The 12,152-nt window shown below is 40.2% G+C and overlaps 2 protein-coding genes across 2 annotated transcripts; one reads left to right on the top strand and one right to left on the bottom strand.

Annotated features, from left to right (window-relative positions):
- The first annotated feature begins 406 nt into the window (after positions 1 to 406).
- fzd8a (frizzled class receptor 8a) lies at positions 407 to 3,364 on the top strand. Its single transcript, XM_084103370.1, has one exon. The coding sequence runs from the start codon at positions 734 to 736 to the stop codon at positions 2,471 to 2,473; it is 1,740 nt and encodes a 579-aa protein (XP_083959496.1). The 5' UTR covers positions 407 to 733; the 3' UTR covers positions 2,474 to 3,364.
- A 4,487-nt stretch (positions 3,365 to 7,851) lies between these two features.
- On the bottom strand, positions 7,852 to 10,150 carry gjd4 (gap junction protein delta 4; the record flags this gene model as incomplete). The annotated part of the gene is made up of 2 exons (XM_084103355.1): positions 7,852 to 9,041; positions 10,087 to 10,150. The coding sequence occupies 2 exons, from the start codon at positions 10,148 to 10,150 to the stop codon at positions 7,852 to 7,854; spliced, it is 1,254 nt and encodes a 417-aa protein (XP_083959481.1).
- Between the last annotated feature and the right edge of the window lie 2,002 nt (positions 10,151 to 12,152).

Raw genomic sequence — 12,152 nt, 5'->3', positions numbered from 1 at the left:
AATAATAATAATTGAATAATAGCCTACTATCTTTCAGAAATTTTCCAATTTTAACACAACAAAGAACATCTAAAACACGTTATAATAGGCTACACAAGGCTAGTAAACAAACAAAGACATCAAATAACATATTAAAACCATACATTAGAGATTCAATACAAACGATAACTTTCAATACAAATGTTAATTTGATTTAGGTGTGATCTGCGCCTCCTTTAGTCATATAAACTTGTATCTGGTCTAATTTGTATTTCAAAAACAGCGTTCTGCAATTGTACACCTTGAGCAAACTTGATTGACAGGTCAGGGCAGCCCGCCCCTGCTGCTCTGTGATTGGTGAGTGTCGCGAGGGGGGCGTGTCTATCCGGCTGTCTTTTATACTCAGCGCGTCCTGCTCGACAGCACTGATTTGTATGAGAAAGGCTCTCGCGGACACCACGAATGAAGAAAACGCGTTTACACCGGGAGTTTTCTTGTTAACAGAGAAGTTTGAAACATAGAAACGCGGCTTTATTTTATTTTTTTACAAGTCGCCGGAGAAGGAATAAGGAGAGGAAATCCGAAACGCTTGCATTTATTCCCTCAGCCATTTTGCCCGCGGCTATTTATTCTCGGTATGCAACCCAACCGCAACTCCGTGCCAAACAAGTGAAGCGGAGATGGGTCTGCTCTGCAAGATCTGAACTCAACTATTTCCAGCGCTGCGTTGCTTGTGTTGACAGGGGGGGAAAGGATGGAGTGCTACCTGTTGGGGATTTACCTGTTCCTCGCGCTTGCCCTGCTGCCCCGGTCGAGCGGCACCACGGCCAAGGAGATCACCTGTCAGGAGATAGCCGTTCCTCTGTGCAAGGGCATCGGCTACAACTACACCTACATGCCCAACCAGTTCAACCACGACACGCAGGATGAAGCCGGCTTGGAGGTGCACCAGTTCTGGCCTCTGGTGGAGATCCAGTGCTCCCCGGATCTCAAGTTCTTCCTGTGCAGCATGTACACCCCCATATGCCTGGAGGACTATAAGAAACCCCTGCCGCCGTGCCGGAGCGTATGCGAGCGAGCGAAGGCTGGCTGCGCCCCGCTCATGCGGCAGTACGGCTTCCCTTGGCCGGATCGGATGAGGTGCGATTCGTTGCCGGTGCAGGGCGCGCCAGACACGCTGTGCATGGACTACAACCGAACCGACTCCACCACAGTGTCGCCGGTGCTGTCCAAACCCACCAACTACCCAAGCAAAGCCTTTAACCCACACAAAAAGAAAAGCGGACGCGCTGGCGTCGGACCCAAAGCGACTAAACCCTGCGAGCCGGGCTGCCAGTGCCGCGCGCCGATGGTGGCGGTGAACAGCGACCGACACCCGCTGTATAACCGCGTCAAGACGGGTCAGATCCCCAACTGCGCCATGCCCTGCCACAACCCGTATTTCACCCAGGACGAGCGGACTTTCACGGCCTTCTGGATCGGACTTTGGTCGGTGTTATGCTTCATATCCACCTTCGCCACCGTCGCTACCTTTCTAATCGACATGGAGCGGTTTAAATACCCCGAGCGCCCGATTATTTTCCTTTCGGCGTGTTACATGTTTGTGTCGATCGGTTACATTGTGCGATTGATCGCCGGGCACGAAAAAGTGGCCTGTAACCGGGAGTATGACGTGGAGCACATTCACTACGAAACCACCGGCCCCGCGCTGTGCACCGTTGTGTTTTTGCTGATTTATTTCTTCGGGATGGCCAGCTCGATATGGTGGGTCATCCTCTCGCTCACCTGGTTTCTCGCAGCGGGCATGAAGTGGGGCAACGAGGCCATCGCGGGGTACTCTCAGTACTTCCACCTGGCCGCTTGGCTCATCCCGTCCATGAAGTCCATCGCCGTGCTCGCGCTGAGCTCGGTGGACGGCGACCCGGTTGCAGGGATCTGCTATGTGGGCAACCAGAACTTGGACAACTTGCGGGGCTTCGTGTTGGCGCCGCTAGTGATCTACCTGTTCATCGGCACCATGTTTCTTTTGGCTGGATTTGTGTCGCTCTTTAGAATCAGAAGTGTCATTAAGCAAGGTGGCACTAAAACTGACAAACTGGAGAAGCTGATGATCCGAATCGGGATCTTCACGGTGCTCTACACGGTTCCCGCCACCATCATCGTGGCGTGTTACTTCTACGAGCAGCATAACAGACAGAGTTGGGAGATCACACACAACTGCTCGTGTTTATTAGAGCAGGAGATAAAGAGGCCGGACTATGCCGTCTTCATGCTCAAATACTTTATGTGCCTTCTGGTGGGCATCACCTCTGGAGTTTGGACCTGGTCCGGGAAGACCCTGGAGTCCTGGAGGAGTTTCTGCACGCGCTGCTGCTGGGGCAGTAAGGGCTCCGGTGGCTCCATGTACAGTGACGTCAGCACGGGATTAACGTGGAGGTCCGGTACCGCCAGCTCAGTGTCGTGCCCCAAACAGATGCCTTTGTCCCAGGTCTGAAACAAGAAAACCCTATTAATTGTTTGGGGGGTCTCTTAGCCTTTCAGTCATTTGCATACAAATGAACTTGTTGATGGTTTCTATTAGCTGAAGAACTGGTTGAAACAATGCAGAAACAATTGCGTTTCGCTAATTCCATTCTATTGATATGGACATGACATGCAATCAGTCATTCTTAAGGAGAATTTGGGCATTATTGTTCCTAGTGGAGTAACACACGTCCCCAACTTGCAGCATTTGTCTCCTTCACACTCTTTTTTTTTTTTTTTTTCAAGATTTACTCAATTAATAGTAAAATTCCATCCAACTGAAATATTCCTTACATGTTATTCACATTGTGAAGTAAGAATTTTAAATGAGTAAAAACTAGAGCTTAATAAAACATTTATACTAAAGTAGAATTCTTAATGGAACATTTAGGCTATAGTTTATGTGATATGTTTTCACAAATTAAATAAATAAATAAAATATGACTAAGCTCTAGTTTTTTTACTCAATTAAAATTCTTACTTCATAATATATGTAAGAACTATTCAATTCAATTTGATGGAATCTCACTATGAATTGAAATGAAAATCTTGAAAAAAAGGCTTAATATTTTTTTGAGTGTACTTTTACACGTTGTTGTAAGACAAGTTTTGAATTGTCTGAACAATCAAAGATGGTTTAAATAAGCCTTAATGTCTTAGTGCCCAATTGTTATTGTTGTTATTGTTATTATATACGGGTTGTTTTTTTTTTTTTAAATGCGAAATGTATTTATACAAACTTGTAAATGGTGTATAAAAGAAGATTTATAAATTTATTGTACATTTGTATATAGTGTAGATGCCACATGAAAAGCAAATATGACTTTTATTTTGACAATAAAAACTTTTTGAGGAATCTGTATTTCTGGGTTACTGAGTGCTCCGCATCTCTGCTGCTTTTGTGGTCATTCCCATTGAAGATGCTTTTGTGGAGAAACTCTTTTAGCTATCTGAGGCCTAATTAGAGACAAGGGCCTTGTGCTGGAGAATCTCCGTAATTGTTGAACCCTTCACGTGATGCTTGCTACTTAATTTACTAAAAGAGGGCCGGGGGACCGGGGTTTAAATGCAGGAAACCGGGCCTTTTCATCTGGGGAAACTTTGATCTTTCTTTTAAAGTCTAGAATAAAGGTGCCATGTAGATAGAACCTTTAGACTGATGCGCCAAGTTTTTTTCATGTCTAATTTGAGACCGTTGTCCTTTGATCGACGTTATAGAAATGATTTGAAGCTCGGGGCCCCAGCCATGTTTTGTTAGAGAGAACCTGTGACAGTTTAATTTTATTTAACACTATCAAAACGTCCTTTTTGAACTTCAGCTGTGGTATTAATGGTAGCTAAGACTCACAGGGACGGTGAATGGAAACCTACAGGTGGTCCCTTGCGTAATCCACAGACCCTTTTTGTGGAGAGTTTCTTAGACAAAGAATGACACAGAAAGTGTTGTAAAATGAAATGGTTGGTTTTGAGTCATTTTATATAATGTAACTTGGAATATTTTATTTCTCTGTATTTTTAGTGAATGTAAAAGGGTTGGTAAGCGGGTTGAATCAACTTCTCTAACTCATTTCATACTCAGCCTAACTCCAAGGAAACCAGGGTGCTTATGATAAATCATTTACTCAATTAGAGACTAATGCAATGATCTAAAATCATATGGCCTTTATGAAAGTCAGTAAATAGTAATACTTTTCAAGGAGTGTTTAGCTCAGACATAAGGGCCTGGTTTCACAGACAGGGCTTAGATTAAGCCAGGATTAGGCCTTAGTTCAATTAGGACATTTAAGTAGCTTTTATAAACGTGTATTTTAAAGAAAACATTACTGGTGTGCATCTTGAGACAAAACAATGGCACTGACATATTTTAAGATATGTTTTCAGTTAAAACAGCTCAAACATGCAATTCAGTCTGGGACTAGCTTAAGCCTTGTCTATGAAACCGGGGGTTAGAGTTGCAAGATCTTTTTCTCATTTCTGTTCACACTTCATTTAAAAACTTGATGTGGTATTTCCATCTTTACCTTTACACATACAAAACAAACTTTTTGTTGCATTCGTGATACTTCAAAACGAGAAGGTAAGAAATTGTGGAAACCGGTGTAAAGTTGTCCTTCATAAAAAATAAGATATGGTTTGAAAGCAAAGTACAATATTTGAAAAACAATTAGAGTGCATTCCTATGAATCTTCTGACAACAATAACGACTTATTTCGATGTAATGTGTCTCCATCTAGCGGCCAATGTGAAGAATTACACAAAAATGCCAAGCTTAAAGGGATAGTTCACCCCAAAATGACAATTGTCATAATTTACTCACAAAGTTGGTCCAAACCTGTATGAGTTTCTTTCTTCTGCTGAACACAAAAGTTATTTTTAAGAATGTTGGTAACCAGACAGTTGTTGCGAGTGCCCATTGACTTCCGTAGCATTTTTTGTTTTCCTACTAGAAGTAAATGGGGACCAGCAACTGTTTAATTACCAACATTCTTTCAAATTTATTTTTTGTATGTTCAGAGGAGAAAGAAACGTATACAGGTTTGGAACAACTTTATGGTGAGAAAATGATTTTTTTTTTTTTTTTTTGGTGAACTACCCCTTTAATTTGCAAGATTTTATCGTCTTAAAGTAGTGTCATTACACATTATCAGATGATTTCTTAAGTTACACGTAGGCGTATCAGATAGTTCGAGGCTGTAAGTGCTAAAGATATGTAAATTTCTACACATCCAAGAGCAATAAGCAAACATTAAGTGCATTGTGTGTTTTCTGTGTGGGAAGTGTGGAAATGTTTAAGCGTTAACTTTTACAGATAAATGAATTAATCAAATGTTATGATCGTCCATTATTTCAATGTAAATATGTCGCTGACAGAACATAAAAAGTTAACTATGAGAAAATGTTGAAAAGTTATATTAAAAAAGGCCTATGCCTATGAATAATATTTTGTCCTCACAATCATTATTCACTTTTAATTTATTGTGGCGAGTTCATCAGTATTATGATAATAAAGCCATGAGACTACAACCATTTGTAGTAGAATGTGTTAACAGTTCGCTTTACAGACAGAATTAAACCATTAAGATGCGAATCTTGCCTATACTTTTCCTCAAGTGTTCGCGCTCAGAAACTCAAATCCTCAGAATTTCAATCTCAGACCGCTTTATACCAAATTGGTGACATTTTTTAACCAAATAAGATCTTTAAAATGTTAATGCAAAGATTTTTATGTGACATGCAAATACAATTTTGACACATCTAATTGACTAATTCTATGAAATCAATCAATAAAAATAGAACCGTCATCGAGAAATCGGAAACGACCGTGATTTGTCTTTACTCTATAGCGCTGAGAAAAGTAACAGATAACACGTGACGACACTGTCTACGCGCTGCCACAGCAGATGTCTGAATATAAGATCATTTATACCTGAATAATGAGTCTTACAATCTTTAACAGAGATTTAATTGATAATCCACATGGAAAAGTATTATTTAAGGCAAGGCAAGGCAAGGCAAGTTTATTTATAGCACATTTCAATTCCTTTACAGAAAGGGATTAAAATAATCACAAAATAAAAGCAAGGAAAATTAAAACAGTTTTAAAAGAAATTAAACAAGATATATGGTGCAGTTATAAAATTAATTAAAAGAGTAAAAAGATGATACATAGATAAACTTATCATCTGGCAAAACACTGGTGTATCATATTTCAGTATCAACTCCCAGTTTTACTCTGAGATTTTCCCATGGTGATTACACTGTTTCTATGGTGTTCTTTCGTAACATTATGTGTGTTAAATTTCCTTGATTTAACGCAGCCTTACCTGACCAATTAAAGACAACTTCCGGGGCGCTAGATAACGCCCATTTTATATCACTGGCTGTATCAATTCTAGTTAAAATTAAGAATTGAAGCCAGTGGAGTGCATTACCAACTCCTGCCAGCAGAGGGCAGTAAGTCTCAGTGCAAGCAGTAACAGTGGAAGCTGCACACATGGGTGACAGTCAAGTTCCTTGGTTTCAAACCAATTTAGGACAAGATTTCACCTTGAATGTCATATCAAGAACAAACTTCAAAAACAACCTTCATTTTTTCTCTTTGAAAAAAAACAAAACAAAACAAAAAAACCAACAACAACAACAACAAAAAACACGTTGTGCAATACAATGCATTAATGCGGTGACAATATGATAACAGCCATTAGAGGGCAATTCTCACACATCATATTTAAAAAATGCAGAGAATTGGCAAATTGCAACCACAACAACAAAAGTTTTTAAAAAAGCATCAAAGATGTGAGTTTACATGCTGGACATGTTACAGAATTGTTATAGACCTTTAGCTTCCCATGTTGATAATGTAATGCAATAAATTGCTGTAAAAGGTAAATACTATTTTATAATGTTACAGAAGGCCTTTTAGCTTGTTACAATAGGCCTATTGATACATGCAAGCAGTTCATTTATACATTTGATTTATTCCCTGAGTCTACTTTTGAAGCAGTCTATAAAGCCTAGCAGCTAGCAGCATCAGTGGTGTATAAGGAAACATCATAAATAGACAGGTCTCTGGTGTGTTTAATAAGACACATGACTAACATTGTGAGAACAGAAGGGCTGTGGTCTAGGTGACTGTCCAAAGCTAACACGTCCAAACGTTTGCATGTTGCGGCTAGCTTCTGAGAGTCTGAAATGCGTGCATTGTCTTGCTCTCGTGTTACACCAGATTATGGAGCTCTATTTTAAGTGTTTGTTCTAAAGCTCCAAACCAAAGTCCAGCAGGTCCTTGAAATAGTGTTACAAGCTACCTCCATAAATACAAAAGCAGTCTGGGCAGTAATTGCTTAATAATGGGGTGCTGTTGATTGAGACTTGACAGTCCCTGAGATTTTGCAGGCTAGAGGATTTTGGAGGCCCTTTAAAACAGGTAGCACCTTCGTACCCTCAGGGTTGTTCTTTTTTGGTGGCCACCCCAGCTGAAGCAGAAAGTATGTCAGTCTTAGCTTTTCATCCTCACAGATCTTGGGTGGTTGCAACCGGCCTGTTTTTAGAACGGCCTTAGCTGTCCCCTGATGTTAGCAGGGTCAAGGCACGTCTGCTTGGTGAAAGAAAGAGCTGACACAAACATAAGAGAGGCAGGTGGATGCGGATAGGCGTAGTTGATCCAAGGTTGACATCTTCTAATAATACCTCGCATTTCACCGTGCAATCTATTCCAGTCAAGTTCCAAAGAACTTTTCTTTGCAACTCACGTGCGTTTGAAATGCCACTTCAGAACTTACGATGTATGAGAATACATGCTAAAAATGCCAGTAGCCAAATTCATATGTCAGTCTTCTGGAGTAACATTCAAACCCACTCTGACCTCTTCTCTTGGCCATCTCCACTGCAAGTCGGTTTGTCTTCACCAGTAGTCATTTCTACCAGAGTATATTGCCCTACTCTTCTGGTACACACCGCGGTTGCTCCCGAAACATCAATTGCACCTTGAGCAGCTAGTTTGTCCCTTCGTGGAGGGGGCGGAGGTTTGAGACGACTGTGTTTGCTAACTCGGATGGTTTTAGGACTTCCCAAAGGCTCAGTGGGGTACAGTGCCACTTCACTGCCCTCTCTTACCATCCCCTCTTCTTGGGTGGGTTGATAGCTGCTGCTATCATCATTGTTGTTGGAACCAGGCATTCCAGAAATTGTAGACATTCCTCCAAGAGGTAAGGGTGGTGGAGGGTCATCCTCCAAAAGCACAGAAGCAGCTTCATCGCCACTCGAGTTTCTGGTCCCTCTTTTGCGGAACCCTCCCGGTCCCTTCACGTCTTGATTTGGCGGGATGCTGACATCCGCACCTTGATTCCCATTCTCTGACAGGTAGTACTGCTCCTCTGCATACATCTTCTCCACCAGCATCTTTCTTTTGCTTTTTTGCCTCACGGAGCGCTTGATGGCACAGATAAAGTCGCACGTGTTTAGCAGCAAGGACAAAGCAGCTGTCCCCAACATGAAGTTCAGCAGGATGGTTTTCTCAGTGGGTCTAGAGATGTAGCAGTCCACTATGGTTGTGCAGGGTGTCTGCTGACACATGAAGCGTCTGGGGATGTGGAAGCCATACAAGTAATAATGGGCAGCTCCAAATCCAGCTTCTACAAGTATCCGAAGCAACAGATGCAAGATGTAGGCTCCTGTGAAGTACTGCACTCGCCCCTTCTCAGCCTTCACAACGGTCTTGCAAAGAGATGCTTTCCCGAACGATTCTTGATAGTCTGCTTTTATGGACTCAGAAGTTCTGCTATCAGCAGCTATGCCAGAACTCACTTTGTGGATCACATAGATGACAAACATCATGTAGGGGAGGCACAGGGTGGTGAGCTGCACCAGCCAGAATCGGAAAAGGGAAAGAGGGGCAAACATGTCATAGCACACATTGGCACAACCAGGCTGAATGGTGTTACACACAAATCGCTCCTGCTCATCCTGGTAGAGGGGATAACCAGCAAACAGCAAGACAGGGATCCTTAGGAATACCACCAAGATGAGCCATGCTTTCCCTAAGGAAAGAAAGAGAGCATCCAGTTGATACAGATCTTATTCTGAAATAAACTATAATGTTCCTTTTCAAATTGGTCTGGAAATTGACTTAATGTTGTTCAATTGAACAAATAAACTAGCCAGGTATTCTTTTGACAAATGAAAGTTCAGTATTGTTTTAATGTCAATATATAAGATATGCCTCAATTGTTTTAGAGTATATGTAGCAGAACACTGGCAGGATCATATAAATTTGTGCTTGATATTCAGCGGATATGGTTTTTGATGTTATGGCTTTGCCTAAATACTTTTTACAATATTACATCTACGTTAAAGCGATTTTGTCACTTTGCAGAAATTTTAGAGAAGATTTATATAAGTAAATCATCTTGGGTTGCACTTTATTTTACAGTACGCGCACTTACTGGTAATATAAAGTAACTACCGGTACATGGGTTAAAGTTAGGTTTAGGGTATAGGTTCAGGGTCAGTTGCTAGTTATTACCCAGGTATAACTATAATAAATACATCGTATGTACATGGGGAACAGGACTGCAAAATAAATTGCTGCTTCATCTTTGTTTTGCATTATGCATAAACTCTGTAAACACTTAACAATGATACAATGGTCCCAAAAAGTATTTGGACAGTTCAGAATGTATAAATATCATTGCATGAGATACAAATAAATAAATAAATAAATAAATAAACATGAGGCATCTGCCAACAAATTAGCTGTTTTTTAAATGAAGGAACTGGTGTCAAGGTGATTCTCAATGGATGAAGTCAGGTATAGTTTATCACATTTATTACCAACACCCACTAATGTTTGACAACCAGCAAGTGTCCTTATCTTCATTATCTTCAAACAGTATATCTATTATTTTATCATTTAAAATCTAACAAACTTAAGTGCATGTAAAAATGAGCTATCTTTAAAATGAATGGTGGTTTTTTAAATCAAATACAATAACATTCAGACATTGTTGGTTTGGTTTAAATGCACAAATACTTCCTGGAGCTTCTGTTTAAATGGGTTTTAAAACAGTAAAAGTGTACGCATACCTGTGAGGTTGACGTTGTGGTTCAGTGTTATGAATATCATGCCTGATGCAGCCAGTTTAGCCATGCCAGCAGATTTAGGCCTCCAAACCCAAGAGTATCTCGCTGGTCAAAGCACAGCCCACTTGATTCCACATAAGAAAACGAGTTTTACAGACTGTATTAAACTCAGTCCAAGCAGGCATTAAAAATAAACCCCATTTACAAGCACTCAAAATCCTGTTCAGGTCCTTTTATACCAGGTCCGGTGTAATCCGCAACGGTAAGACTCACGAGTAACCACCAACTTGGCTTCCTATCTTACCTCTTCCTCCGTCCTGACAACAACTGTTCTCAGACAACAGAAGACGAGAGATGTGAGCTCCATTGTGGGGCTATTCTTACCCACCAAAGGCATGTCGGCACGCAGGCCTTGCTGTGATATTTGGGCTCTGTTTGTCCTTACAGGAGAATAACTAGCTGCATCAGGCATCAAATAACCCGTATTAAATCCTCATGTATGATGGAAAGTATTTCAATGCCAGTTCATAGAGGGTCTTGAGTGGCATAATCCTTAGGAAAGACTTTTTATGTCGACATGAGTTTTATTTTGATGCATTTGTTTGATATTAAGATAATAAAGGCATTTACATAACTGTAAGTGTTTTGTTGGGTGTTGAGATTTGTTGGGTTGGTTTCACTATATATCACGTTCTGTTGACTATATGTAACGCTGCACCTACATGTCTACTAACTGTCATTAGAGTGTTAGTTGAGTATGAGTAGACTGGTAGGGTTAGTGTTAGAATAAGTTGACATGCATGTAGTTGCAAAGTTACTTTGTCAACAGAATGTTCAAAAGAGACCATCACAATAAAGTGTTACCAATTTAATTTGAAAACTTTTAATCTGAAAGCTATGAGGTCCCTTTTGGTTGGCTTCTGTTAGCGATGAGCTAGGTTATTATACATTATTAAAAAGAAGCCCCTCTTTAGCTCTGTCCTTGAGGTGTTTGACATGACTGGATGCCTTGGGATCATAGTAGATCTTGATGGAATCTCTATAAGCTTTTAGACCTCTCTAAATGACCTCTGAATGTGGGACATAGACAGAGCTTTTGAAGGACTTGCGTTCTAATGAATGGAGACTTATAGATACACAAATTATATATTGGCAGCTGCCAGTGAACACTTACTGTAAAACATTTTTTGATATTTTGGAGGCATTGAGGGAAGTTGTAGTGGACCTAAGTCTGTAAGTTTATATATAATGTTATTCATTAACAAGTTTATTAAAGGCTGTTTTGCATCGTACGTTCTTGGGTTCTGCTTAAATATTATTATTAACCTGTCTTGGGGAATCACGTAGGGAGATTATTTCTTTTTTTTGGAATGTGTTTATAAGATTAATTACAGGAGTACAGCAAATTGCATCCTGTTTGAAAAGTGAGTAGGCGAACAACAGTTTAATTTTATGCCTGCATGGAAAAGACAATGCAAATCATTCAGCATTTGCAAGTCTAACCAATTTGTTCTTTTCAGCACACGAATACATTTTCCACATTTGTGGTGATTGACAATTCAGAACAGATGACTGTTAATACAGCCTTAAATATTTCAATAGTTTCTTCTTTCTAGCCTCTGTATCTCTGTGATTGGATTAGCTGGCCAGCTCTGCTATAAAGGTCCATTTTAAAGCAACTAGCAATGGTGTAGTTCACCAGGGACACATTTAGAGGCGCAAAGCCGAAGACTTAGAATGGAAATGAATAAACCATATGCTAAGTACAGAATGACCTGCCTTTATTATAGCTAATGCATTATTTTTGGACATTGAACTATTTATTTCATATAATTCAGTTAATGCAATTGATGGCTATATGACTGGTTTCTAGGGAAATTGCATCGAATAGGCTTTATAGCTCCAACATTCCATTTTTTAAAGCAATGAACTGTATTTTATTCATATAATAATAATAAAACACTTTGATTTCTATATGGTACCTCTTTTAAAGAGGCAGTATGATGCTGTTTAATGGTTTCCTTTTCCTTTATGATCTATTTGTGCATGATTTGCAAAGTTACAAAGCT

The sequence above is a fragment of the Abramis brama genome, assembly GCF_963993115.1.
Source record: "Abramis brama genome assembly, chromosome: 24".
Taxonomy (NCBI): Eukaryota; Metazoa; Chordata; class Actinopteri; order Cypriniformes; family Leuciscidae; genus Abramis; species Abramis brama.
The sequence above is the reverse complement of the archived record's forward strand: the minus strand, read 5'-3'. Positions and strand labels throughout refer to the sequence as shown.

Bases quoted from the DNA above. Each gene is read 5' to 3' on its own strand.
- fzd8a (XM_084103370.1), top strand. From the start codon at position 734: ATGGAGTGCTACCTGTTGGGGATTTACCTGTTCCTCGCGCTTGCCCTG.